At 38.8% G+C, this 24,667-nt stretch overlaps 1 protein-coding gene across 1 annotated transcript in view; it reads right to left on the bottom strand.

The window, feature by feature from the left end:
• Positions 1-277: 277 nt before the first annotated feature.
• Positions 278-24,667, bottom strand: part of CPXM2 (carboxypeptidase X, M14 family member 2) — a 75,252-nt gene continuing 50,862 nt past the window's right edge. Inside the window, exons 6-13 of the mRNA XM_065066773.1 lie at positions 21,929-22,017; positions 17,435-17,558; positions 15,886-16,082; positions 14,854-15,027; positions 13,355-13,652; positions 8,486-8,625; positions 7,731-7,830; positions 278-2,001 (exon numbers count right to left, since the gene is read on the bottom strand). Of these exons, the coding sequence (XP_064922845.1) occupies positions 1,748-2,001; positions 7,731-7,830; positions 8,486-8,625; positions 13,355-13,652; positions 14,854-15,027; positions 15,886-16,082; positions 17,435-17,558; positions 21,929-22,017 (1,376 nt within the window). The 3' untranslated portion in view covers positions 278-1,747. The remainder of the gene's footprint in view (positions 2,002-7,730; positions 7,831-8,485; positions 8,626-13,354; positions 13,653-14,853; positions 15,028-15,885; positions 16,083-17,434; positions 17,559-21,928; positions 22,018-24,667) is intronic.

The raw sequence follows: 24,667 nt of genomic DNA, 5'->3' as shown, positions 1-24,667 counted from the left end.
CTTAATTTAACAAATGCTGTCTGGGAGCTTGAGTTCCATAATTTCAGTTATAGAAAATTATGTACACATTCTTCTATGTTCTTTGAGCCCTTGCTGCCAAATACATTGCTATTATTTAATGATATCTGCAGAACAAGCATGGGCTGGAATTGTCTAAGAAATTTAAGAATAAGACTACTTATTAAGCAAGGTTCATGACTCTTAATTCTGCAATCTTTTGCCTTTATGTGTTTATAAGATTTGTTGACAAGAAAAAACTTTTCACACAGATGGCATGTGGTATTCTAACAGTAAGTTTTCTACTTGCACTTTATTTTTTCTCAGTCTTGAATGATACTTTGGTGAATGTCTTTTCCAAGAACCATATCAAATAGACAAAAACTGTAATAGCAATTAAAATGTTTTAAACAGAACTGCATTTGGAAGTGTATGCCGCAGTCTTTCTACCAAGCATATTAAGAGATGTTTATTTAGCCACAGACTTTTGACTGTCTAAAATCATACAGCTGGCCCTTCGTTTGGTATAACTACGGTCATAACATTGAAGCTAATGGAGCAAAGTTGTTTTTCACCAGCTGATACTTTGTCCAGTGTTTGTTTAGTTCATTCTTTCCCAGACCTGATCTGCATCTTTCCTGAACCTCATTCCTATCCTGCTGTACATTTTTGTTGCTGAAAAGCCAATAATAAAGCACAAATCCTTCCCCCATAGAGTCGTAAGGCCAGAAAAGCAGTGGCAGCTGCAGTGGCAAGATGAGCAGACCGTGCAGAGAACACAAAATCCATTGCACGTCATGGAAGACAGTGGCGCAAGGTGTGCATGAGCACAAAAGGCACTTTTAGGCAGGTCAAAATTAAAAAAAAATACATATATATATATAGGTGGATTTTTTGAACTACGGACATACCAGTGACCAAACCTCTCCCCTTATTAATATAAACGTGATACAACCAGCTGTATCCGCAAGAAAAGCTTCGCTTCAAGTCTTTTTCCCGGGTTAGAGAGAGGCTGCCACACCACAGTGGTCTTTGTCCCATGCACTTCTTGTTAGGTTTAGTTCATGGAGTAAAAACACAGCCTTAAAAAGCCAGAGGAGAAATCACTCCTGGCATTAAACTCAAGAATCACAAGATACCCTTAAGTATGAACAACCCAAGCAGGAAAGCACAGGTGGGTTATTCGCTTCAGGTTTTTTCCCCAAATATTATGGTGGTTGGCAAAAGGTGGATTATCATGGAAAGGGGGACTGAAATTCTGACACAAATTTTAAAGATATTCAGCAGAAGTTGTCCGCTCTCAGCTTTCCTCCCATATGAGACTAAAATGTAAAGAGCATCACAACTGCTTTTGAATTGTAAAAATATACCAATTTTATACTTTAGAAACAACATTTTTCAGTTTTTCATGCAAAATGACACTTTTCCTTTATAAGTATCTTTTTTTTTTCTTCTATTTTTAAAGAAAACAGTTTTACAAAGGATTAAATAACTCAACAAGCAAAAAACTTCCTTCCAGGTTCACTCAAGACATCCTTCTGCATTCTTCCTGACTGTCCACCCAACCCAGGGCTGATTTTGGTTACACTTTCATTTTTTTTCCGACTTTTTGCCAAACTGAAAAACCCCACTATTTGTCCAGCTCCGCTAACAGAAAGGCCTTGTGCAGAGAAATACGTATGAAGAGATGGGCTATGTAACTCTCACTACAACTACGGCCAGGCTGATAGAAGCTCATGGACACCGGGACCTATCGCCGCTGCCGCCACTGCCGGGCCCTCTGCCTGAGCCGCCGCATGGACAGGCTGATCGGTTGCTTCCCAAACTTCCTCATGATCTCCTTGATCCTCGCCAGGTTGGTTTTGGAGATGGTGAAGTCGCACTGGGTCGCTCCCATGTCGTAGCCGACTTCACAGGTCTTGGTGGCACTGGTGTAGCCCTCCGCCTTCACACCCACCACGTATTCCCCCGGGTTGAGAAGGCGCCAGTAATCCCCATCGGCTCCTGGTAGGAAAAGAGATGGTTTTCAGGACAGTGGCCCTTTCCCCTTGAGGAAGGTGTGAGGAAGGTGAGGAAGGATACAGAAATGCCTGCATGTGGATTAGATGGCACCGCAGGCAGCAACCCTGCATCCTCACACCAGGAGTGTGTCAGTGAGGTTGTCCCCTATCACACATAGAATCATACAATCATTCTGGCTGGAAGAGACCCTTAAGATCATCAAGTTCAACCATAACCTAAATCTAGCACTAAACCATCTCCCTATGAGCCTCATCTACACATATTTTAAACCCCTCCAGGGATGGTGACTCCACCACTGCCCTGGGCAGCCTGTTCCAGTGCTTCACAACCCTTTCCATGAAGAAATGTTTCCTGCTATCCAATCTAAACCTCCCCTGACGCAACTTGAGGCCATTTCCTCTCATCCTGTCATTTGCTAAATGGGAGAAGACACCAACACCCCCCCTGGCTCCAAGCTCCTTTCAGGCAGTTCAGAGATCAGAAGGTCTCCCCTCAGCTCCTGTTCTCCAGCTGAACCCCCCCAGGTCCCTCAGCCGCTCCATCACACTTGTGGCTCCAGACCCTTTACTAGCTCCGTTCCCTTCTCTGAACTTGCTTCAGCACCTCAAGGGCTTTCCTATAGTGAGGGGACCAAAACTGAACACAGGATTCGAGGTGGGGTCTTACCAGCACCGAGCACCAAGTTACACATACCCCTCTTCCTGCCAACCCTACAGGAAAACAAACCTAAAATAGATTATCCAAATGATGAAGGAAATGACAACAGGCTTCAATTTGACCTAAGATTTCTGTCAGTTTAAGTCACAAAGATCCTGAAGCAAAGAGCCACCTTGTAATAGCTGGTGATTCTTGAAGGGTATAAAAGACCTTCCCCAAACTAATTTGTCATTGCCAATAAAGAGAAGACCCAGAGAAGTACCCACATCACACTATGATCCTGGCCAGACCACCTGGACATGTGTGTCTTGGTGCTATTTAGTATACAAACATGTGAATGCATAATGTCAGTTCACTTAAAGATGTAAGTAAATATCCCCTTTCATAAAATCTTACATTGAGTTTTATTATACTAATTTTCCTCCAAACTGTAATTCATCCAGGTATTTAACCACTTGCTTACCTTGAAATGCATGAACAGAGCTCCACTCCCATATTCAACTAAACTACTCATGTGTAAAGCAAGACGTATTTTAACACCTCACTGAAGCAGGACTTTTTGTTTCCTTCTTTTTTTTCCCCCATATATGACCTCATGTTACCCATACAAACATAAGGATTGTTTCAGACTTCTAAATATTATTGTAACTAGCAAGTATGCTTAGCTGTGAACTGAAAAGGTGAAACACTAATATCTAATATAAGTTTTGCATTCTATCCTGGGAAAACCCAGTGGGATGAAAGTGCATATTCAAATATGTAATTCTGTATATAAATAGAAATGCAGCAACTCTTGTATGAAGAGGGGTTGTTTTTTTAACACTGACAAGAACCGACAACCTTACTATCACTAGTCTTGAGTTGCCTGAAGTGCAGTGTGTTGCAAAAACTAAAGATGATTTAGATGAAAATAGTACATTCAGGGAAAGATCAGACTAACTAGAGAAATATTCTTTTAATTCAGGGCTTGGTGAAATAGTGAATACATTTGCAAACAGTAGGCATTAGAAAAATAGTGATACCCAACTATAACCTCATATTGCAATCTCAGTACATGAGTGTGAACTTGTGTACAAGAAGCATGCTCAACCAAATTAATTTTTGCATTACCAGCTTGCTCAGGTTTTTCTTTCAGCCACTTTAACCCCAGCTGCGGTGATGATCAAGGTCCAGATTTTCTGTTTCTCAGGACTCAGACATATTTAGAAAGGGGTCTCTGAGAAGCTCTTTATTCAGTTCTCCATTACTATTTGATCCCTTGGCACCTTAACCAAAAGCTGAAACAAAAAGCTGTCCAAGTTTCTTGAATTTATCCCTAAGGGCTCGTTTTTAGCTATAAATGCTCTGGTGATACTACAGGGCTGGCAAAAGGCTACAGATCACCCCATGGGTGGCTGTGAACGCATCCCTGCTCAGAGCCCGGCTTTATTTAGCCCCTGGAGTTCAAAACTGACCCACATTTTTCTGACACATTTAACAGACGGTTCATACAACCCCGCACAAGACTAGAAAAAACCCTACACATTCACACACCACAGAGAAATTATTGCAAAGCTGGGTATTAAGCTGTTAGCAGGATGCACTTTACCTCCTTTCCATTTACAAGTAGACATTAGTATTTCTGCCAGCTGTCATTGCCCAGAATTTAATACCGGACTAAAAGGTTGTGTGTTGTTTGGTTTTTGTTTTGTTTTTTAAAAATCAGATTAAATGCAGTAGGTAAAAAATTTCAGAGCAGATGGCAAAAGAAACACAATTAAAAATACAAATAAATTTAATAAGTAATATGTTTGCTAAAAGAATAGGCTCCAGTGAGAGAAGGCTGGAGACTGGCTACATCTATCTCCTCCTGTTGAGTCTGGAAGAGAATTGCCATGTCTGCTTAGATAAAATAACAATGCATAAAAATACAAAGACAGCATTATTATAAATTAAATGTGTCAGATGACACCATAAACACTTCAATTAAGAGAGACACTCTTTTTAGCTTCACCTTTTTTACACATTTACACTTAAATGGACCAGATTTTACTAACTGAAATACATTATAAAAATCTACCCCAATACACTGTTACCTACAAAAAACTCTCCAGAAAAGCTAGCGATAGTGCAACTAAAACGTAACTTTTCTCTACTGAACAGGCAGCCAGAAATTAGTCTGGAGAGTTATAATACCAGAATTATGCTTAGCTTTGGCTAATGTTATTAAATATTACTAAATGCTACTTCAAAATATTTTGGCTTGGTTACATCATGTATACTGAAATCATATGAAACTTACCAAAATATTCATAAAACCTTCTCTGAACTTTGTGTGAAATTAAATTATTTATGCTTTATTGCAAAAAATCACAAAAGAAAGTACATTTGTCTTTAAACACTGGCTGTGACACTTTACATTTCTTCATCAAGATTTGCTTTGAGATTTCCAAAATGTGCAATTAGAGGAAGTGACTCACAAAATTGCCTTTGCACCATAAAGAAAAAAGGTGTCCAGGTGCACTTGTACATCGAAATGATGAACTCTTTTCCAAAGGTTATCTCATAGGGCACAGGCCACATAACCAGAACAACATGTAATCACTCAGACCCAATCAATAGTTACATCTGCATCAAGAGAAAATGGAATAATTTTCCATAAAGCTCTCTCAGAATCAATGAGTTCAATTAGCTCATTAATATTATGTCAGCAACCCTCTCTTCCCATAAGGTATTTTGTACATTCAAGAGAAAGTGAAAAACAAATTGTTTTCCATGCACATTTTTGGCCATGGGAAGAAGCAGAGAAATTTTCTCAAACAAGTAAATTTTATTAGAGGACATTTAGAGACAACATTTGTCTGGCTATACAGGGTAGTTGACCACATTAATGTATCAAAGAAACAGTAGATACCTTACAGCTTAGCTCACTTTAAACAAAACTTATATAAATAGAGATAGAGGTCGTAATTCTTCTCTTGCCAGGTATATTTTTATATCAAGGCAACTCAGAGGTTTAAGGGGATACATTTTTCACTTTAAAAGGTATAAATGAAAGAAGACTGCTGACAATTTGCCTTCTTTCTCTGGAGTTATACATGTCATTTTAGCTTTTGGGATCCAAAATCAGTTCTCCAGTTTCAAAGACTAATGAGAGATACATTGTTATCTGCATAATATAAAATGAGATAGAACTTTAACGTTCCCACCTACAAAGTGATTCCCAAACAGAGTGTCAGCTTAAATGTCTCATCGTGAATAGAATTTAAAAGAATGAAATAAGAAGTTTTATTTTTACTGACAATTGCAGATGGCCTCGAGCCACAGAATCTCAGCTCTGAGTCTGGATGGAAATAGCTAAAGTTTCCCTAAGCATTACAGGGTGGATTCTGGGTTCCTACACCACTATTACCATGTCACCAGGGCTCCCGTGTGCGTGGTTGCTGCCTTTAAACTGTTAAGTTTTCTTTCAGGTGGCAATCCAGCATACTGAGAGCTAGAGATCAATCACTTATTGCATTTTCTCGACCTTAACCAGAGCAATATATTAATTCTGTTGACAGAGTAATACAACTTACAGTTTATGGCAGTCTTTCAAGACTGCCGAGGCTTCCAAGACAAGGAAAACCACCTGACTACTTTAATTCCTCCTATCATTTCCCAGTGGTACTATTTTAAAATATTTAAGGCAGAATCTTTATTACCTAATTAAATATCTGTCATTCAATATTTTCTTTTACAACAGACACACAGTAGCACTGAAATAAAATAAAAACTAAGTTTGATATTCCAAGATTCATATTTGGCTCAGATAATCTACTTTAGCAAATGTTAAAGATTCCTAAGTCTCTTATCTAAAGCTCTATGACATTCCATAGCCTCAAATCAGTTTACATGTCAAAGCGTGACATATCATACCTTAGTGGCAAAGCAAGTGAAAGTGACAGCTAATGAATGACCCAGAATGTCAGCCAGGATGTAAAAAATACATACAATTGCTGTTACTAATATTAGATCAAACCTAGAGTACACAGCACTATGGTTTGTCTGGTTATTCATCACGATGCTACTTTTCTGTAAACATGCAACAGACACCTTGTTAACCTATTGCAAACAGCACTGAATGCAATCACTGAAGACTCCTGCTGACGTCTTGTTTTACTATTTCTTTCCACGTTCTCCTCTCCTTGCTACACCCTCTTGTTTCTCCATTTAAGACAACTGTGTGTCTTAAATCACAGTACATACATACACAAACACAATGGCCACTGAACACTATCCTGTCTGCTAACTGCCAACAACAATTTCTAGGTATTACTATTAATCTTGTAGTTGCTAGTGTCTATTTAAAGCAGTTCTTTATTTAGTGCCATAACTGCTTTCTAGGCTATTAAACAGGCCTGGAGTTTGCTCCAAGTATAAATATGTGTCTGGGTATAGACCAAGACTGTGCTAACAAGGCAAACAGCCATTTGTGCATTATTTTTTTTTAAACTATACATATTGAAAAGTAATTCTCTGGGCTGAAACTCACCCATAAAAGCAGTGTCTCTACTGAGCCCTATGAAATAATCTTTTATAAAGCCGTGATGTTTTGCAGGAGACTCCAGGTTGTGAAACTCTCCCTTTCCCCACAACAGCTGTTCCTCCTCTGGTCACAGCTCCAAATCACATCTCCAACACATTCACAGTCCTACAACTGTTATCAGCCAGAGAAACTCTCTTTGCACCCACCCGGCATCACCTACACCCTTGTCTTTCAGAGCCATAATTCTTCTGGGTTAGATTTGCATTACCCTTACATGAGAAAAGGAGCAATAAGTCTCAGGCTATTGATTTGGCGCAGACAAAAGGCTGTTTGCTAACTACTTTAAAAGACGTGGGAAGAAGAGGAAGAGGAGCAGAGAAGAAAGTCATAGTTCTGTTCTTGTCTACGCAGCTGCACCATGGAAAGAAGTGACCCACTCCTCCTGCAATGTGCTCCTTGGATTCTGCACTATCTGTTGAAGTTCTTTATTTTGTTATTAAACCATTAATCTGTTCATTTGCACCGCTATTTTATTATTTTTTTTTACCTGTGCGAATGTCATGGTTAACACCTTCTACTGAAATAACAGCATTTGGGATTCCTTTTCCATGCACATCTCTTACTATGCCTTTGATGCCTCGATGTACCTGTTGAGAGAATAAGCAAAAAACTAAATATTGCACAGCAATGAACAGTGCTATCATTAGGAAGATACAACAAATCATTAATCTCATACATGAATTAAATGCATTCTATTCCTACTTTATGGTTCATATGATTTAGAAATATCATTATTATCACAGTATCAGCCTTCCAGGCATTTGCTACTTCTGAACCACCTTACTGTTAGGATTCCTGAGGCATCAAATTCAAAAGATAGATAAAAAGCAGATAAACCGGTAGACATAACGGGTTTTGTTAGTTTGTTTGGGGTTCTTTGTTTGCTTTTTTTGTGGGGTTGTTTGTTTTGGTTTGCATTGCTTTTTGTTGGTTTTGTTTTAGTTTGTTTGCTTGGTTTTGTGTGTGTTTGGTTTTGGTTTGTTTTTGTTTTCTGGCAATCGGTCATTTCTAACAAGCTCTGCACTCACGGCAAATTTCAGCAAGCTTCTTTATTTTGTCTTCCTCCTAAGTTAAAACAGTCTGGCTGAAGTGATACACCAGTATTGCTTACAGTAAGGTTTCTATCACAAATACCAATAATCACTTAATTAGCCATGCAAGAAAAAGATCAGAAACATGAAGCTCGCTTTCAATCTGAAAGGAGCCATCAATTTATTCAGCAGTTGTTCTTCTGTCGAATACCTGTTCCATAAAAACGATCAGGGACTCGCGGTTGTTTTCCCATTCCTCAGGCAGCTCACTCTCGTGGGGATACTTGTCGCAGCCAACATAGATGGATAGCTCAAAGCAGTTTGTGTGCAGATAACTGAAGTCATTTATACCTGTCAATAGGAGGTAAAAAAGAAACACTTTTATACTCTCTTTCAATGCATTGATCAGATCTGTTTATATTATGCAAAGCAATGGAACTTATTTAAACACAAACTGGATATTTTTCTAGCTGGTTTAGCATGCAGATCTGGCAGGGCAAAAGTTATTTACAAATGCCATGTATCCTGTAACAAAGCATCAAAGTAACATCAGAGCTGTACATTTAACAAAAAAACCCCACTTCCTAAAGACAGCATCCCATCAACACATTCAAAACAGAAAACACAACAGACGGACACAGCACATCCCTAATTCTTTGCTGCAAAGAGCAGCATTGTTCTGCCACCACAAAACTTAAAGGAAATAGAGATTTAGCAGAAAATCTTTCTCACCAGGGTACCCTGCCACATAATCTACAGGTCTGCGTGTCTGCAAAGAAGTGAAGACTGTCTCTAGATATAGATACTATTAGCTCCTGGTTTAACGTATAATCTGTTTCTCATATCAGGCTTTCCTGGAGTAAACATCTAAATATGTCTGAAGGCAGCTATGGCAGGTGGCCATAAACTCCTGTAAATGGACAATGAGAAACAGGGACCATAGGTTTTATAAAGCTCAGCAAAATAATTCACGGCATATCTCATGTACACCAAATAAAATCCACCCTCACTTTGTGTTTCTCTCCTTTTTGGGTCAACAAAATTAAATGGAGAAATATAACCCATGAATGTTTCTCTCGCATTAAAAGTTTGTACATTATGGTCAAAAACCCCTGTAAATCATAAAGAAAAAAAAAGGCCAAACACACACAACAAAACACAACCTAACCAACAAACTAAACAAACAAACAAACAAAAACTTAAGCTCATTCCAGATAAAGGTTCTATGGTATTGATGGAGAAGATAGGGGCACACCAGGAAGATGTTATGAAAGGATTTTAAGAAAGTACTGAGCTTCACTAATCCTGGGTACATGCCCATGGAGCAGCTCTCACTTCTGCTTGCCCTGGGTAGAAATGGGATGGTCTAAGTTGCCTTCCATGGATGTGGGACCATTAAGTGAACTGAACCTTAAATGTCAGGATGCAGAGTAATGCGCACACGGTGACTGCTATGTACGACTTATCCGAGTAGCTGCTGAAATAGTTTCTCAGTCTAAATGTTTTCCCATGTAAGTAATCTAAATGATTGAAAAGCCAGAAAAATCAAGGTAGTAAAATTCCTTTAAGTTATATATGGTGTCTGTTAGCTTGTAAGGAATGAAAGGATCTATTCTGGGTTTTCCCTATTATGGCTTTGCAGAGCACTGGAATCTGCACCGCTGCTCTGAAATAGAGATTTCCATTAGAAATGTGTCCTGATCCAAACCCACTAACCTTAGTGCCTCTGACCACTGAGGAGCTGCAGTATAAGTCCACGTTACAGAGAGCATTTATTAATGATCGTTTATTATTATATTTTAAATGGCACAGATTAGCAGGAAATGCATTCACCGAGCACTTCTGGCTGAAAACAGTTAAAAAAACCATCTAGTCTCATCCAATTACCACAGAGCAGTAGTCAAGTATTTAACGAGCCCTCAGTGCCTTCTGGATGCAGAACAGGATGATTATATAATACAGATGTTAATCTTTCCACTTTTCTGACGGGGAAAGCCCAAATATCAGACAGTGGCATATGCTACGCTGCATGAACATGCTTCCCTTTCATTTAAGAAACAGTCACAATTATTTTCCCCTCATATACTGTATTGCATCCTGATTCATCTGTTGTGAAATGTTTTGCAATACATAGTAATTGCTCAGATTTAATATATATATTTAAGAAAATGGTTTCACATTGCCAAAAGCAACTCTCCATGTAGCATCTGAAACACACAAATCCAGCCTTGAAAAAAAGAGAAGTAAAATTATATTAATTTGTGCTTTGCCTTTGTGCAGTTCACCCAGCATAGAAATATTATATGTGACATTGCTGAAGAACTCGCACGCTTTGTGGTCCCGAATATGTTCAGGCAACAGTTTGGCTGGGTTTCAAAGGCATGCAGAGATGTTTGATATCTGTGCAAGATATCTGTGGTGCACAAACTTCTCTGGGGACTCTGTGGTGTAGAAAAGCAATCAGAAAAATCCCTTACAAATTTTCCCATAGTGTAAGCAGTGAAAAGTTTATGTGCATGACCACAAGCAGGTGGCTGAGGAGCGAGTGGATGGGCAGCTTCAAGTTGTGGCACAGCAAGGAGATGTCACCCACACCAAAGGACAGGGGGGCAGCTTTCTGCAATTGGTATGTCACCTTCAGGTCAGACATTAGGCAAGCAGGGGGTTAGGAGAAGCGAGTGTTACATGATTATCTAAAAGGTAAATAAAGAGAAAAAGTGGAGTCAGCTACATCTGTATAGTTACAGAGTGAAAAAACACAAGGGAAATCTGTCTCCAAATCTAGAATCATATTTGGACAGCCGCAAGGTTTCCAAATGGAAACACATATTTTGAAGTTTAGTCTGGAGTGCAAGGTATAAAGGATTGAAAGTAAACTCAATATTCTAGCATTTTTCTCAAAGATGATTTTGGAAGTCTGATTATAATGGAGGAGAACAGGATGTAAAGTATAATGAGAAACATCATAAAGCAATAAAACAAATCTGCTGAACCAATTCCAATATGCAATTGTTACTAAGAAATCAAGATACTATTCAGCATCTATATTGTACATCGTTACTTAATGTAAATTGGCGTGACGGCTGTTAGTGACATGGCCAATATAATCTTTTCTGGATCAATTCATAATCATGTTTCTCACAGCACTTAGGAAAACTAAACTAATAAATTAGATAATTAAGCCATCAAATTAGCATTCAGTGGTTTGTTTTTGTTTTTGTTTTTTTTTTTTTAGAATTTGCAGAAATGTTTAGAAATGTATTGTCAGGCACTGGCCTTGTGATCTAAGCAGTCCAGTCTTTCCCTCTGAATTCACCCAGCACTTTTGAACCTCCTGAAGAAATACTTGAAAAGTTAATTCTTGGCTCTAGCCTTTAAAGACTGGCCAGCATTAACTTCACACATGCCAATGTAAAAGGATAAAAGTTGTGTCCAAAATTTAGAAATGTTTATGCAGTGAAGCTACCTGCAAGTTACAAACAAGAGCCAATTCCAATAAAAACGTGGTCTGCATCTGTTTGCCATTACTGCTGCAGTTGTTCCTATGGCCATTCAAGTGAAGGCAGATGCACAGCTCATTCCTAAATTTCAGAGAGTACACTGTCTAACCGATTTACTTATAAAAAACCAAAGATTTTGAGCAGAATTGTGATGAATCAGCAGAGTTCCTGTTCCAAGTCTGCTCGAAATGTACAGCCATGGAGATAACTGCGCCTACTGCAGTTAAAAATGTGCTTTTAATTGGACTTTCCTGGAAATTGATGTTTTCTCTACACTACAGGACCTGGTCTCCCTTTCATGCTCCTTGACTGGGCAACAGGTTTGGGCATGTGGTGAACGATGCAATCTGTAATTTATTCTGGCAGTAGAAATGCCTATGGAGCCTGTGCAAAGTTTAAGTGTAAGCGTGTTGAGGTTTTTTAATAGGATGGTAGCAGGCAAGTAGCAGCTTTTCATGGCATGTTTTTACAACTCAAAGTAAGTGTGAGTAGGGGCTGATCTGTGATTGAGTTCAGAGAGTAGGAGGCTGAAATCATCATTTTCTTATCCAAGGGCCACCAGGGTGTCTCCCTGGGCTTCCTGACCAGTGTGGGAGTCACTGCTTCTGACACTGGTTACTTTTGATATTTGGCAGTAATTTTCTGTCGGCATCCACTGAATGGGCAAAGGATGACAAGCGCCCCCCGATAGTGGGTTTGGAGTGGGTTGGTTTTCTCCTGAGAAATCATCTTGAATGTACAGAATCTATAAAACTAATGTATTGTACGGGCACTTTTGGAAACCTCAGTGGTAAAGGAAACGGCCAGTGACACAGTCTCCTTCAATCCTCTGATGAAATGCAACAAGCAGACCTTCAGAAGTGGAAACATTCCTCTCAGTCCACATTTCACTACCATTGCCCACTGCAATGGACACGAGGCAGTGATGGCATCAGCATATTTCATAGAATCATAGAATGTCCTGAGTGTAGAGGGAACCACCAGGATCATCGAGTTCAACTCCTGGCCCTGCACAGGGCAATCCCAAAATTCACATGTGTCTGAGGGTGTTGTCTAGTTGTTTTGTGAACACTGTCAGGCTTGGGGCCATGACACCTCCCTGGGGAGCCTGTTTCAGTGTCCAGCACCCTCTGGGTGAAGAACCTTTTCCTCATGTCCAACTTAAACCTCCATCTTCCTGCCATTCCCTTGGGTTCTGTCATTGGTCACTAAAGAGAAGAGCTCAGCCCTGCCCATCCTGCTCCCCTTGTGAGGAAGCTGGAGCCACCAGGAGGTCTCCCCTCAGCCTCCTCCAGGCTGAACAAACCCAGTGACTTCAAGTCACTCTCATACAGCTTCCCCTCCAAACCCTTCATCAACTTCGTAGCCTCTTCTGGACACTCTCCAGTAGCTTTATATCCTTTTTATCCTGTGTCCCCAGACCTGCACACAGTGCTGCAGGTGAGGTCGCACCAGAGCAGAGCAAGACAATCCCCCTCCTGCCCGGCTGGCAACGCTGTGCTTGACGCACCCCAAAACACAGTTGGCCCTCTTGGCCAATTATCAAAGTAATGCTAATTACAGCTTCTACAGGCGCTTACTTCCAGCCACGGTATGCCAGGAGGCTCCATTAACGGTGCCATCCTCTTTCTGGAAATCCTCTGTGTGACACGCTCTCCTCCTTGCATCTGTCATCAAGCGGTGCGTGGACGCGTAGGAATACGCAAGCCAGCGAAAGACATGGTCATCTGGGGTAGGTGTGTAATCCTGGGTTTTCCACATCGACCGCACCATATCGTAGGGGTACGCCACCACCAGCTCTCCTCCCTGCAAATTGCCGCCCAGCACAAAAGGGATTTTTTCCATCCAGGCTATTATTGCCCGTGTCTCGACTGCCACCTGGGAGAAAAAGAAACAGCAGCTTTATTGTGACCTGTGAAACCTGATAATTTTGTTTCAAAGGTAGACCAGATGCAAAAGTCCTGCTGTTTACGGAGTCCTCCTGAGTTTCTTAGCATGGAGTGAGCAGCTGGCATAAAAGATGTGGCCAAGGAGAAGGGCTTCTTTAAATTCAGCAGTGCCCTTCTTTGGAGGTCACCGACAGCCCATAAAAACTAACAAAACCTTAAAGCTTGTAATTTATGCAACAGGAACCTCTTTGAACAGCGAGGCCAAGAGCAGCAACTGATAAAGATGTCAGAGCCTGACAGCGCTGCCCCTGCTGAAATGGGTTTCTGAAAGATGGGATTTCTAACACAGAAATTTGTAAAGCCCACAGAACTGCCCCAATTAACTGCCTTCCCCTCAAACTGAGGGAATCTCAGCCACTATAAATAGCTGCCATTATATTTAAAAGACCATGTAAAAATAAGCTAAATTTTTGGCACTACGATCCAATAAATGACTTTAGCATAAGCCACTGCATTGGTTTTGCATATGCCTCAGCATTTGTTATTTCAAATAAAAATATAATAGAATCACAGAACAGTTTGGGTTGAAGGGACCTTCCCAGCTCCCCCAGTGCCACCCCTGCCATGAGCAGGGACATCTTCACCGGCTCAGGTTGCTCAGAGCCCCGTCCAGCCTGGCCTGGGATGTCTCCAGGGATGGTTCATCCACCACCTCTCTGGCCAACCTGGGCCAGGCTCTCACCACCCTCAGTGTCGAAAATTTCTTCCTCATGTATAGTCTGAATGTCCCCTCCTTTAGTTTAAAACCATTACCCCTTGCCCTACTGCAACAATGTCTTTCAAATAAGAGCAATTAGAAAACCCCAGGAGAAATCTGTATGTTGAATGAGTTTGCAGAGAGCCTATCTATGCCTCAAAACTAGGGAGAAGCTCGATTCACAGGCTCTGTGAAGCTCTGTGGCGGGCTTAACTTTTTCTGTCTGTTGCCACCTAAAAGCTGGAAATCAGGTTCTCCCATGTTATTGCAATAGCTCAGGGAAAGGAGGATCCTCCAGGAAGCAGTTCCCTTCCCAAAGGCTGCCTCTAAAATATGGAGGTGAACAGTAATTTCTATTTCCATTGACTAACAAGCTTAGACCAGGTATGTAACTTCATCTACAAGGTACTAATTTCTTAGGGGTCTTACTCACGGTGGCGTTTTCGGACAGGTACCAGTCAGGGATCGGGATGTGATGGTTCGGAACTTTTCTTTTCTTCTGATCTTCGGACTCCCAGAGCAAAGAGTTTAAATCAGGAAAATTATTATTGATGTCAATGCCGTCCTGAGTCCATCGTCCTAAAGACCAGCCCCCTAATTCTGAACCCTTAGATTGAAAAAAAAGGAAAAAAAATGAAAAAACTTAATGCAGAACATGACAACCTGTGAGCCCTCGGCAAAGTGGGATTGTGTCAGAGATAACTCTACACAGAAAAGTGAAAGGTTGAATTTTTTCATTAACAGAAACTAATAACTGGTGCTTTTTTTTCATTTTGTATGAAACCATGAATAAGATGAAGCAAAATCCATGAAAAATTACTTGGGCTTAGCCAAAATGTTCTGGTTTATTTTCAATATTTCTACTTAAGACTGGATTTCCCCTGGGTTGCAATACGGATGCCATATATTCCTTTCCATGGCTTTAAGTCCAGCTTTTGTATTCTAGTCTTCTACAGACTGACCTGGAAGATTTTCCAGTGCATGTGACCAGACCCTGTAATTTTCCTCCTGGTGTCTGTCTTCTTTCAGACTGAATTATTACAATGCCCAACACATCGTGCTCTCCTTAAAGACACACTATTAAATTTCAGCTACGGAAGAATGCAAATTTTCATGTGCTTAGCTTGGTTTCTCATAAGAAACATACTGCATGAATTTTCCATTTTCCATAATGGTGTTCCCATCGATCTGTACACCTCAGTATGGTTTGTTCTGGCAGTTTTAGAGACCTTCCTTTCCATACACATCTTCCCGATAGCCAATGTCACATCAAATACTGTTTCTTTCAGCTTTTTTTCTGAATGTTTCAGTAGCTTATGTTTGCTTTGATGTGTTTATTTTTTAATTTGTTTGTATTCATGGCTTGCAAAATATGACCTTTGAAAAAAAATAATGACAACAGGAGCATGTTTCATTAATCTAATACAACTAAAATAATTCCTTGATATGCTCATAATGATATTACCGCTTTATAAGCTTTGTCATATCCGTCCGGGTTGACTGAGGGCAGGAGGTGGATTCTGGTGTCTTCAATTAGATGGACAATGCGCGGGTTCCCAGCCAGGTACTCCTGACACATGAACTGCATTAGCAACAGGATTAGCTCACGGCCAAGCACTTCATTCCCGTGAGCTCCTGCAATGTATCGAAATTCTGGTTCGCCTGTTGAAGACACATGGGGCAGAAGTGCAGTCAGAGCAGTATATCAATATTCAACTAAATTTATTCCGTGTCAACGGCAACATTTCACTGAAGAAATGCCTTAACTGAACAAATGATAGGTGAAAATGTAGCTTTACAGAAACAAATAATTACTTTCTGCTGTTATTTTAGAGGAACAAGCTTATGTATCAATGATATCTAAAGCCACTGTGTAAAATCTCCGTAACTCACTTTCCATTAAACAGATTTTTAATTATACTCACAATTTCAGCATGTCACAGGTAGATTTTTAAAGTTCTGATTGTCTAAAAATAACATTAAAAATAAATTGTTGGTAGTTCAGTGGGACAGATGTTAAAGCTCTTAAAAGTTAAGTCAGCTACTGCAAGTAATTGATCTCCGACTTCACACACTCCTTTAACTTCACTCATCAAATAACAGGTTCACATATATTTTCCTAGGTTATATTGAAAGCCACAATACTTGCAGTCAACTGCTTTAGAGGTGATTAGGAATAGTGCCAGCTATTTTAAAGAAGCTCCATAATTCAGTTGTCTGGCCCATGATACACTGTTTTCTGAAGGCCTCTTGAAGACAGTTAAGTAGACACAGCAGATTAGATTAATTATTCTGCTGTTAATATCTGAGACTCAAAGAGTGCAGGTTAAGATCAGCCCCAAGTCTACTGAGAGATTACGTCTACTGTGCTTCATCCCTTATGGCAAAGTATAGAAGTGTTTTAGGAGCACGTCTTAGAATTCCTCCTTGGGTGGGATGAACATGTATCAGGGTATTTATGTACATGGCAAAGTACAAGACGCCTTTATTCCAACAGCTGCCCCAGGCCCAATCATAGTGAGGTTTTTATTTTTCTCCACAGACATATCAAAGACTGAGTAAGTTTCTATGCCCAAGAATTATACCACTGTAGGGTATTGTACCCCGACACTCACCGGTGAACGATGATTTGGAAGATTTCACCTGTCCTTGCTTGCAATGCGTTCACCCCATATAAAAAAAGGGCAAATTTCTATCCAAAGCCACATAAATCCTCACAACTAAAATCCATTCCCCAGTACTAAAATTCACTTCTATTTTGTTATTGTAAAGAATAAAACTCTTTATCATTAAAGAATTTGATCCCACATTCAAACTGCCTTCTATTTGTGCTCAGCCTCCTCTTCCCAATTTAGAAATATAGCGCTGAAGTTCCTCCCACATACATTTGAAATCTTTGCTGCCGTGAATATAATTCCATCAGTAATAATTACTGCAGATACAGAGAACGAGGATTAAACAAAAAAGCCAAAACCCAACACCCTTCAACAGATTTAGTTAGACTAAATCCTAACCAACTTCGTGTTCTCCGGGGTTATCAGAAATCTCGACAGCATACAGCTTTAGTCCTTGGTTGCTTTTTCCAATATTGTAAATTCTGGTGATATTCGGGCACATTTTATTCACAGTTTTCATCAACTGCAAACGAAAAAAGTGGCATATAGTTAGACAATACAGCATCAAAACAGATCCACTAGTATTTCATTTCAAACTGGTTGCAGCAAAAACTCTTCGTTTTCTTTTCTGGTGACTTCTTAGATATAAAAGTTTTATGTTTAGTTCATGAGTTAAAGCTTTGCTGTCACACAACAAAATGTTTGTTCAGCTGGAACAAGCTGAATCGTGTCTGCTGAAACACTACAGCGTAGGTGAGGTTCAAGATCTTCCTTACGTGAGATGTATTTGTCATTTTTTCACTAAATTAAGGACCTGAGGGGGAAGTCCAATAGAATTTTATTTCAACTGAGTTACACAGATGTCATGCAGATAAGGATATCTGGAGTCTAAATCGTCCCACAAACACTTCACTTTGACATGTCAGGTGAACGTTAAAATTTACAAACAAGACTAAAAATTGTTATTGCAAATAGCTTTAAATGACAAGAATTTATTTGTGGGTTTTTTTCTTCTCCATTGGAAGGCATTAAAGAAAGAAATTAGGAATTTACTGTAAATTGGAACCCTAGGGACTATTAATTAGACAATCATTTCACAAACAAGGGTGCATACATTACTGAAGAAATATTGTAGCATAATAAAACTCTTTGCTCACACAGTGTTAATTTAGAAACAATATTGGATGATAACAAGGCTGATGATTTAAAAAATGCCATAATTAGATGTGTCTGATTCCCATGCCACCATTTACCAAATCTAAGTGGAAACAAGATTCACATTGGAAAGAACATCATTAAAATTCCTCTCATAGAAGGCTTCACTTCTATTTATAATCATGTTGCAAAGAGACTGAAAAGATGCTATTTTTGTATGTTTGTTCATCTCACACGTTGGTTTTATACATATGAGAATTTATTTTGCAAATCTAAACTAGGCATTCATCTGCAAAATACAGTCAGATATGCTCTTTCAGTGTATTGTCTAATTCCATATCTATTTTTTTTCACCACTGTCATGATATCAGTGTGCTGGTATTATGGTTACCCAGCTATTTCCATGGAAGTCTTTTTAATGTTTTGGGCATACGTAAGTGTATATGTCACCATTTGTTGTCCTGGCTGAAACATAAGGTGAAAACAGAGGACAGTATTTTACATTTTACAGTGTTTGATTTAAATGTGTCAATTACTAACTTTGTGGGACAAACTTCTCATGGTCAACCGGCTCATAATGAACCAAAAATACTATCAATGGATATGGAGCTATAGAACTCTTGCTGGAGCCTCACGGACCAAAAATTATCCAAGGTCTACTGTGTGGGGATGATTAGTTCATGTCCTACTGACAAAAGGGTTAAATGGATTATTATCAGATCAGATACAGTGTTTTTCTCCAATAGAGATAAATACTACTTTTTTCACTCTGCCAATGAGTACAGATATTGCATTAAAAGGAGGTCTATTTTAGCCAGCTGACACCCTCTTTCTATAATGTATAAATAATGTTAGTCTCAGCTTTGTGTTTACCAATTCCTCTCCTTACACTCTCCTCAAACTGCAGGAAAGTCCCTCCTGGCTGATGTGTCGCTGCATCCAGGCAGCTCCCAAAGACATGAAATAGCGAAGATGAACCCGTTCTTGCAGGGGTGTCTCTGAAACCGGGCTGAAGCTTTTCCTAAAATCCCTGGCACTGCAGCATTGATTCAGGAAAGCAGTTAAAATTAAGTTAAAAGTTCATCACTAGTGAGAAAAATGCCTAGAATCAAGTTCAAAGTGCATTACAATGAGTGAAAATATTCATATTGGCTTCAGAAAACTCCCCATCATCTCTTTAATTGCAAGCATGGGATTACTTTCCAAGTCAAAGATCCTTTCCTGAGTTATGGCATCTGTAGCAGACCTCATTGTGCCTCTTTTATAACACTATGCATATAGTAACGTAGTTAAATGCTTATACACAACTGCAATACTGAAAATAAACATATTTCATATTTGCTTTTCTCATATCCATTTCCTACAAAGGGCACAACAGGTCACCTAAAATGTCACAGTGTTTTCTCTGCGCTTTGCACAAACTGTCAAAGACAATTGATGGTAACAGTCAGTCAGGGCTTTATTAGCAAGCAGCAGGACTGTAAAACACTTCCACAATTATGTTCTCTAACAGTTCTGAGTTGACAGTTCCTATTTGTTTGTCACTACCAATTATTTACCCTATTAGTGTCCTGGAAAAAGACCGCACACAGTCCTCAAAGAAGCCTCACAAAACTGGTCTCTTGAAGGTCCACTTCACAGAAAAGGTACATTAAACCCAGGTCTAAGTGCCGTCTACACTTAGAGGAGGCAAAAGGGTTCTCAGTCAATGCCTTTCAGGTTAAGACTATACTGTCTGTGGAAATCTCTGTATTTCTTGTTCTGCTGTGCGCAAAACAAGAAACTACCTCCTCCTTGAGCTTGGAGACTATCAGACAGAGACGGTCAATCTGGCTTTGCATGCAACCTGGATGTTCACTGGGTATCTCTCTAGTCTTCTACATTTGGTTGTTTCGCCCTAAAATAAACCTGTTCAACTAGTAACATATACAGTGATCTCTAATTCAGAAGAATTATCTGCATTATCATTACATCACTTCATAAATACAGCTGGTCCTGTAGAGCAACACAAGACCTCAGGACTGCTCAGAGTCTGGCTTGTCCGAAGATATGAGTGACATCCACTTAAGTGTGTTTCAAAATTAACATTGCTATTTCCTAATATATGACCAGGTTAACTATTTCAAAGACAGAGTTGTACTCAAATGTCCATCTCAAACTATTCCTGGGGATATCTATAAATTATTTTAACAGCTTCCTATACAGAATGAATGCAAATATTTCGGACTGTAAGACAATCCTGCCTTCTGCATACAAGATACAGGGAGTGTTCCCATTGACTGAAAGAAGAATCTTGAATGCTCTTTTAAAAGAAAAAATTGGTACTATAAATTTCATCTTCCTAAACAGAGAGTTCTATTAAGATAATGTGACACAGAGAAGATCCCTCCCTCTCAGAAATACTTGACATATTGCAATGTAATGTGATGATCCCAAAAATGGCCCAGGGAACACATTTTTCTCCTCCGTTTTCAATTTTAATGATAAATAACTCCAAAGAACAGCATTTTTCTAAGGTGGTTGGCGGTGAAGTAGCTAGCAAAACTGACAATAATGCACAGTATATTTTTTTTAATTGACTCTGGAAATTGACAGTTATTCTTCCATTTTACACCCAGAAAATAAATTATTAAGTTCTAAGAATAGTTTCGGGGATCTAAGACTTATCACAAGGCAAAACATGGTCTTCTGCCTACCAGCAGCAGAACCCAATTAGAATCCAATGAGCTCTAAATAAATTAACTATTTTGACACACGGAAAACCAGGAACTGGAAAAGCACAGTCAAAACCAGTTCACAACTGACCAGCCACAGTTGAAAATTTTCTACTTGCAAGAAAAGTAGACAAAAAAATCTGTTTTAAAGCTGTGTTTTTCTTCCAAAGATACCTGACCAGCCTGTCTTTCTGCAATGAGGATCTGAAATACACTTTATTTTATTGTTCTTGACAGTAATTATGCCAATTGAGTTTATACTTGTCTAATCTTTGTACTAAGAAGTATAGGCCACAAAATCTCTGCCGAAATAAATGTGACTCAGTAGACAATTGCTCAATAAAAATGAATGGTGATTCATGCAGCATAAATACACTGAAAATTCAGCATGCGGCAAATGATTCACACACTTCAAGTCCTTCTTTATATTTGAAGGGCAAGTGGGCAGAAATATTTCTTTAGTACAACCCACACCTTTGCCTGTGGTGATACGAAGCAAGATTAAAAACAACAATAAAAACAACAACAAGGTAACCCACTTGATGTCAAAGGAACAAGATTAACAAGGCTGGTTTGTAGGTTTAAAATTATACTAACAGGATTTTTTTTACTAGTGGTTTTTTTTTTTTTTTTGGTCAGTTTTTGCAGATTTTCACAACTGCAAATACAGAATTCGATTCTGTTTATTCCGATTATCCAAAACCACTGAAATATAGGAGAATTCTGATGGCTAAGTCAGGGTCAACTCTGATAGAAGAAACCACTGAACATTCATAACTCAAATATACATGGAAGAAAAGTGATGGCATGTTGTGTGTAAATGCTCCCTATGTCATGGAGTGTCACTTGTTTAAGGTTGGATGATGTACAAATTAAGCCTTTGGGATTTTAATGGTTAAAAGAGAAAAAAATAAATAGATTGTAGACACTGTTTAATATAATTTTTAACAGGTATAATTCAGATTCCATAAGCCTGCACCCATTCATCATATCCAGGAGGTGATGCACCGGCCTCTTTGCCTACCTGCCTCATTTCCTTGTAGTTGTGATGCTTAAAGTCAAGATTATCTGTGGTTGTCATTTCATTTCTTCTGTGGTAATAATTATTTGGGTCTGAGAAAAGAAATAAAAGAATTTTCATCCATTTATTAGTTTTGAATATAAGGATGCTTAGCCACAATGCATGAAGAAACGCAGAAGTCTGAATTCCACTGTTCTACATGCATTCAAAACAGGTTTTCAAAAGCAAAACAACAAATTTGCAATATTTCTGGTTGTTGCTCAAATCAGCTCATACAGATTCAAAGAGAAGCAAGGAGGCAGCAGGAATCAGCTTGCTGAACAGCTGCTTGGCACCAACTGAACTGCAACAGAAAGCAGAAGAGCATCCTAAGGCTACAGAGGAGGGCAAAAGATGCTGGAAAATGATGAGCCAGATGCAAGATAAAAGAGTGGGGAAAAAAAAGTCACACCGGAGGAAAAAGCCCCAGTAAATGTTTTGTGTCTACTTGATTAAATTACTGTTATAAGATATAAAGAATTATCTTTTAGTTTTCTGGAGTATTTTTAGAGTCTATGCAGTGCTTGCAAAATACAGAAAGGATCTACTGTGAATGTTAAACATTCCTGAGTATATTCCTAAACATTTTCAGTTGGAGTCAGAGGTCTTTGTTACTTTAAAATTAGTTTATTTATTTCTACATGGATATAAGTTATAGTTTGCATTTTGAAGACTCAAAGGAGAATATGTAGATAGAACAATAACTTTTATTTCCTTGACTTTCCAGGCCATTCACCTAGATAAAAACCAGCCAAGACTGTTAGGGCCCAGTTCTGTATTTCCTGACAAATATATATACTCCTAAACTTGATCTATTCTGATTTATTTTTAGATGTAAACAAATCTATCTGGGAAACATTGGAAACATTCCTTAATTTGCCATATCTGGAATGTCTGGGAGTTTGAGTAATCGTTTGTCAAACCAGTGGCTGTCAGGCTGCTATGATAAATTGCTTCCCTTCCACAAAATCATCTTCATTTGGTTTAAATTTTTTAGAAAAAGAAAGACGAAAATCAAAGCCTAAATATCATTCAGTCTTATTGCAACACAACCAAAAGACAGTCCCTAGAGAAGAAAAATGATTTTTTTTAAACAGTACCACATAAAAGTTGCAATTTTTCAGTGGGTAGGAAAAGCATAATTATTATTAGGAAGAATACATAGGTACTGTCTTCCAATGACAAACAAATTATTGAAAACTTGTAACACATAAAAATACTGAAGACATTTAAGCTTCATACTTCTGATGTTAAACCTTCTAAATACTCAAATTTCTTTTTGCTATAAAATTTTTTCTTATGTGGCAGGAAAGCAAACTCTGAACTATTTACGTTATTTATGAAATAAAAAATGCAAAGTCCATTAAGTTTCACTGTAACATTGCCCATGTTCTCTACCACTTACTTACTCTTCATTCACATGCTTGTCTCTACTTCTGTTCCCTAATCTACAGAAGAAATACTGGAAGGTCAGTTGAATGCTACTCTACAAATATTACTGAAAAATGTAAAAAAAAAAAAATAATCCCTCAACAAAATCTAGTTGTTCAATACAGTCTGTGCCTTCCAGTAAGTACTTATTCTATATATAGCAAGACCACCTGGAAATAGATTTGAATTAGAACCTAATCGGGTGAGGAAACAAGATTTCTTTGCTTATAAAACAAAAGTTTTGAAGAATCAAGAGGGTTAAGTTTCACATAATGCACCTGCATTTTTAGGTCTTACTTCCAGCCTAACTGCAGGCTAAATTGATGCAAATCCACTGATGGCAGTGATGCTGCGGTGACCCTGCAGATGACTCTGGAATCACAGAATCAGAGAATGTTAGGGATTGGAAGGGACCTCAAAAGATCATCTAGTCCAATCAAAACCCTTAAAGGTCAACCCATATTAATTTGAGAAATTATTATTATTACATTGATGACTGAGAAATGGAAATTATAAAATATCCAATGCTTCTAGCTATGCACAGTGTGTTTAATGCCACACAAAATCTCTTCAGCATTGTAAAAATACCTCTGTGTTGTAAAAGGATAAAAATAAACATCATAAAACTGCCAGGATGCTGAAGGCTTTCTCTATCACCACGAGCCAAAATATACAGCAACCGATTTTTTTTTCATAATACTTTAATCCCATTCCTTTCAAAGTCTGGCACTTTTTCAATACATCAAACATGAATATCATGGGAATGATTGTGAATGCTGTAGACTTGGTGGAAACTTCAAAAAGTTGCCCAGCGAGAACAATTGTATCTCTGGTTCACCCTCAAAACCAGTGCGCAACCTGCCAGCTCCCTGGAGAATTAACACTCCTATTTTGCCAGGGTCCACTGTGAGTCTGCTTGGAACACTGAGATTTCTACTGCAGCAGGAATAAAGATTAGCAAATTAAAAGCTAAAACGTAGAAAGGCACAAGGATCTGTTGTGCAGCTGGTTCTTTCATAAAACAGAGAATAAGAGACCAAAAATCTCAAACCACAGAAGAATTTGAAGTACACTCATTTATTCATGGCAATACCTCAAACAGTTTCTCTTTCTTCCAAGGAGAAAAGATCCTGCAAATGTGTGGCGCTCTCATTTATATAGGGGAATATATTAGTTTTTTCTACCACTTTACGTTACCAGTAGAGTTGATTAATTTTGCAAGTAAAGGTAGCTTGTTACCATCATACTTCTACTCTTTATACAGATGGACAC

Source organism: Columba livia, chromosome 6 (assembly GCF_036013475.1).
Source record: "Columba livia isolate bColLiv1 breed racing homer chromosome 6, bColLiv1.pat.W.v2, whole genome shotgun sequence".
Classification (NCBI taxonomy): domain Eukaryota; kingdom Metazoa; phylum Chordata; class Aves; order Columbiformes; family Columbidae; genus Columba; species Columba livia.
This window is presented reverse-complemented; position numbering and strand designations above follow the sequence as displayed.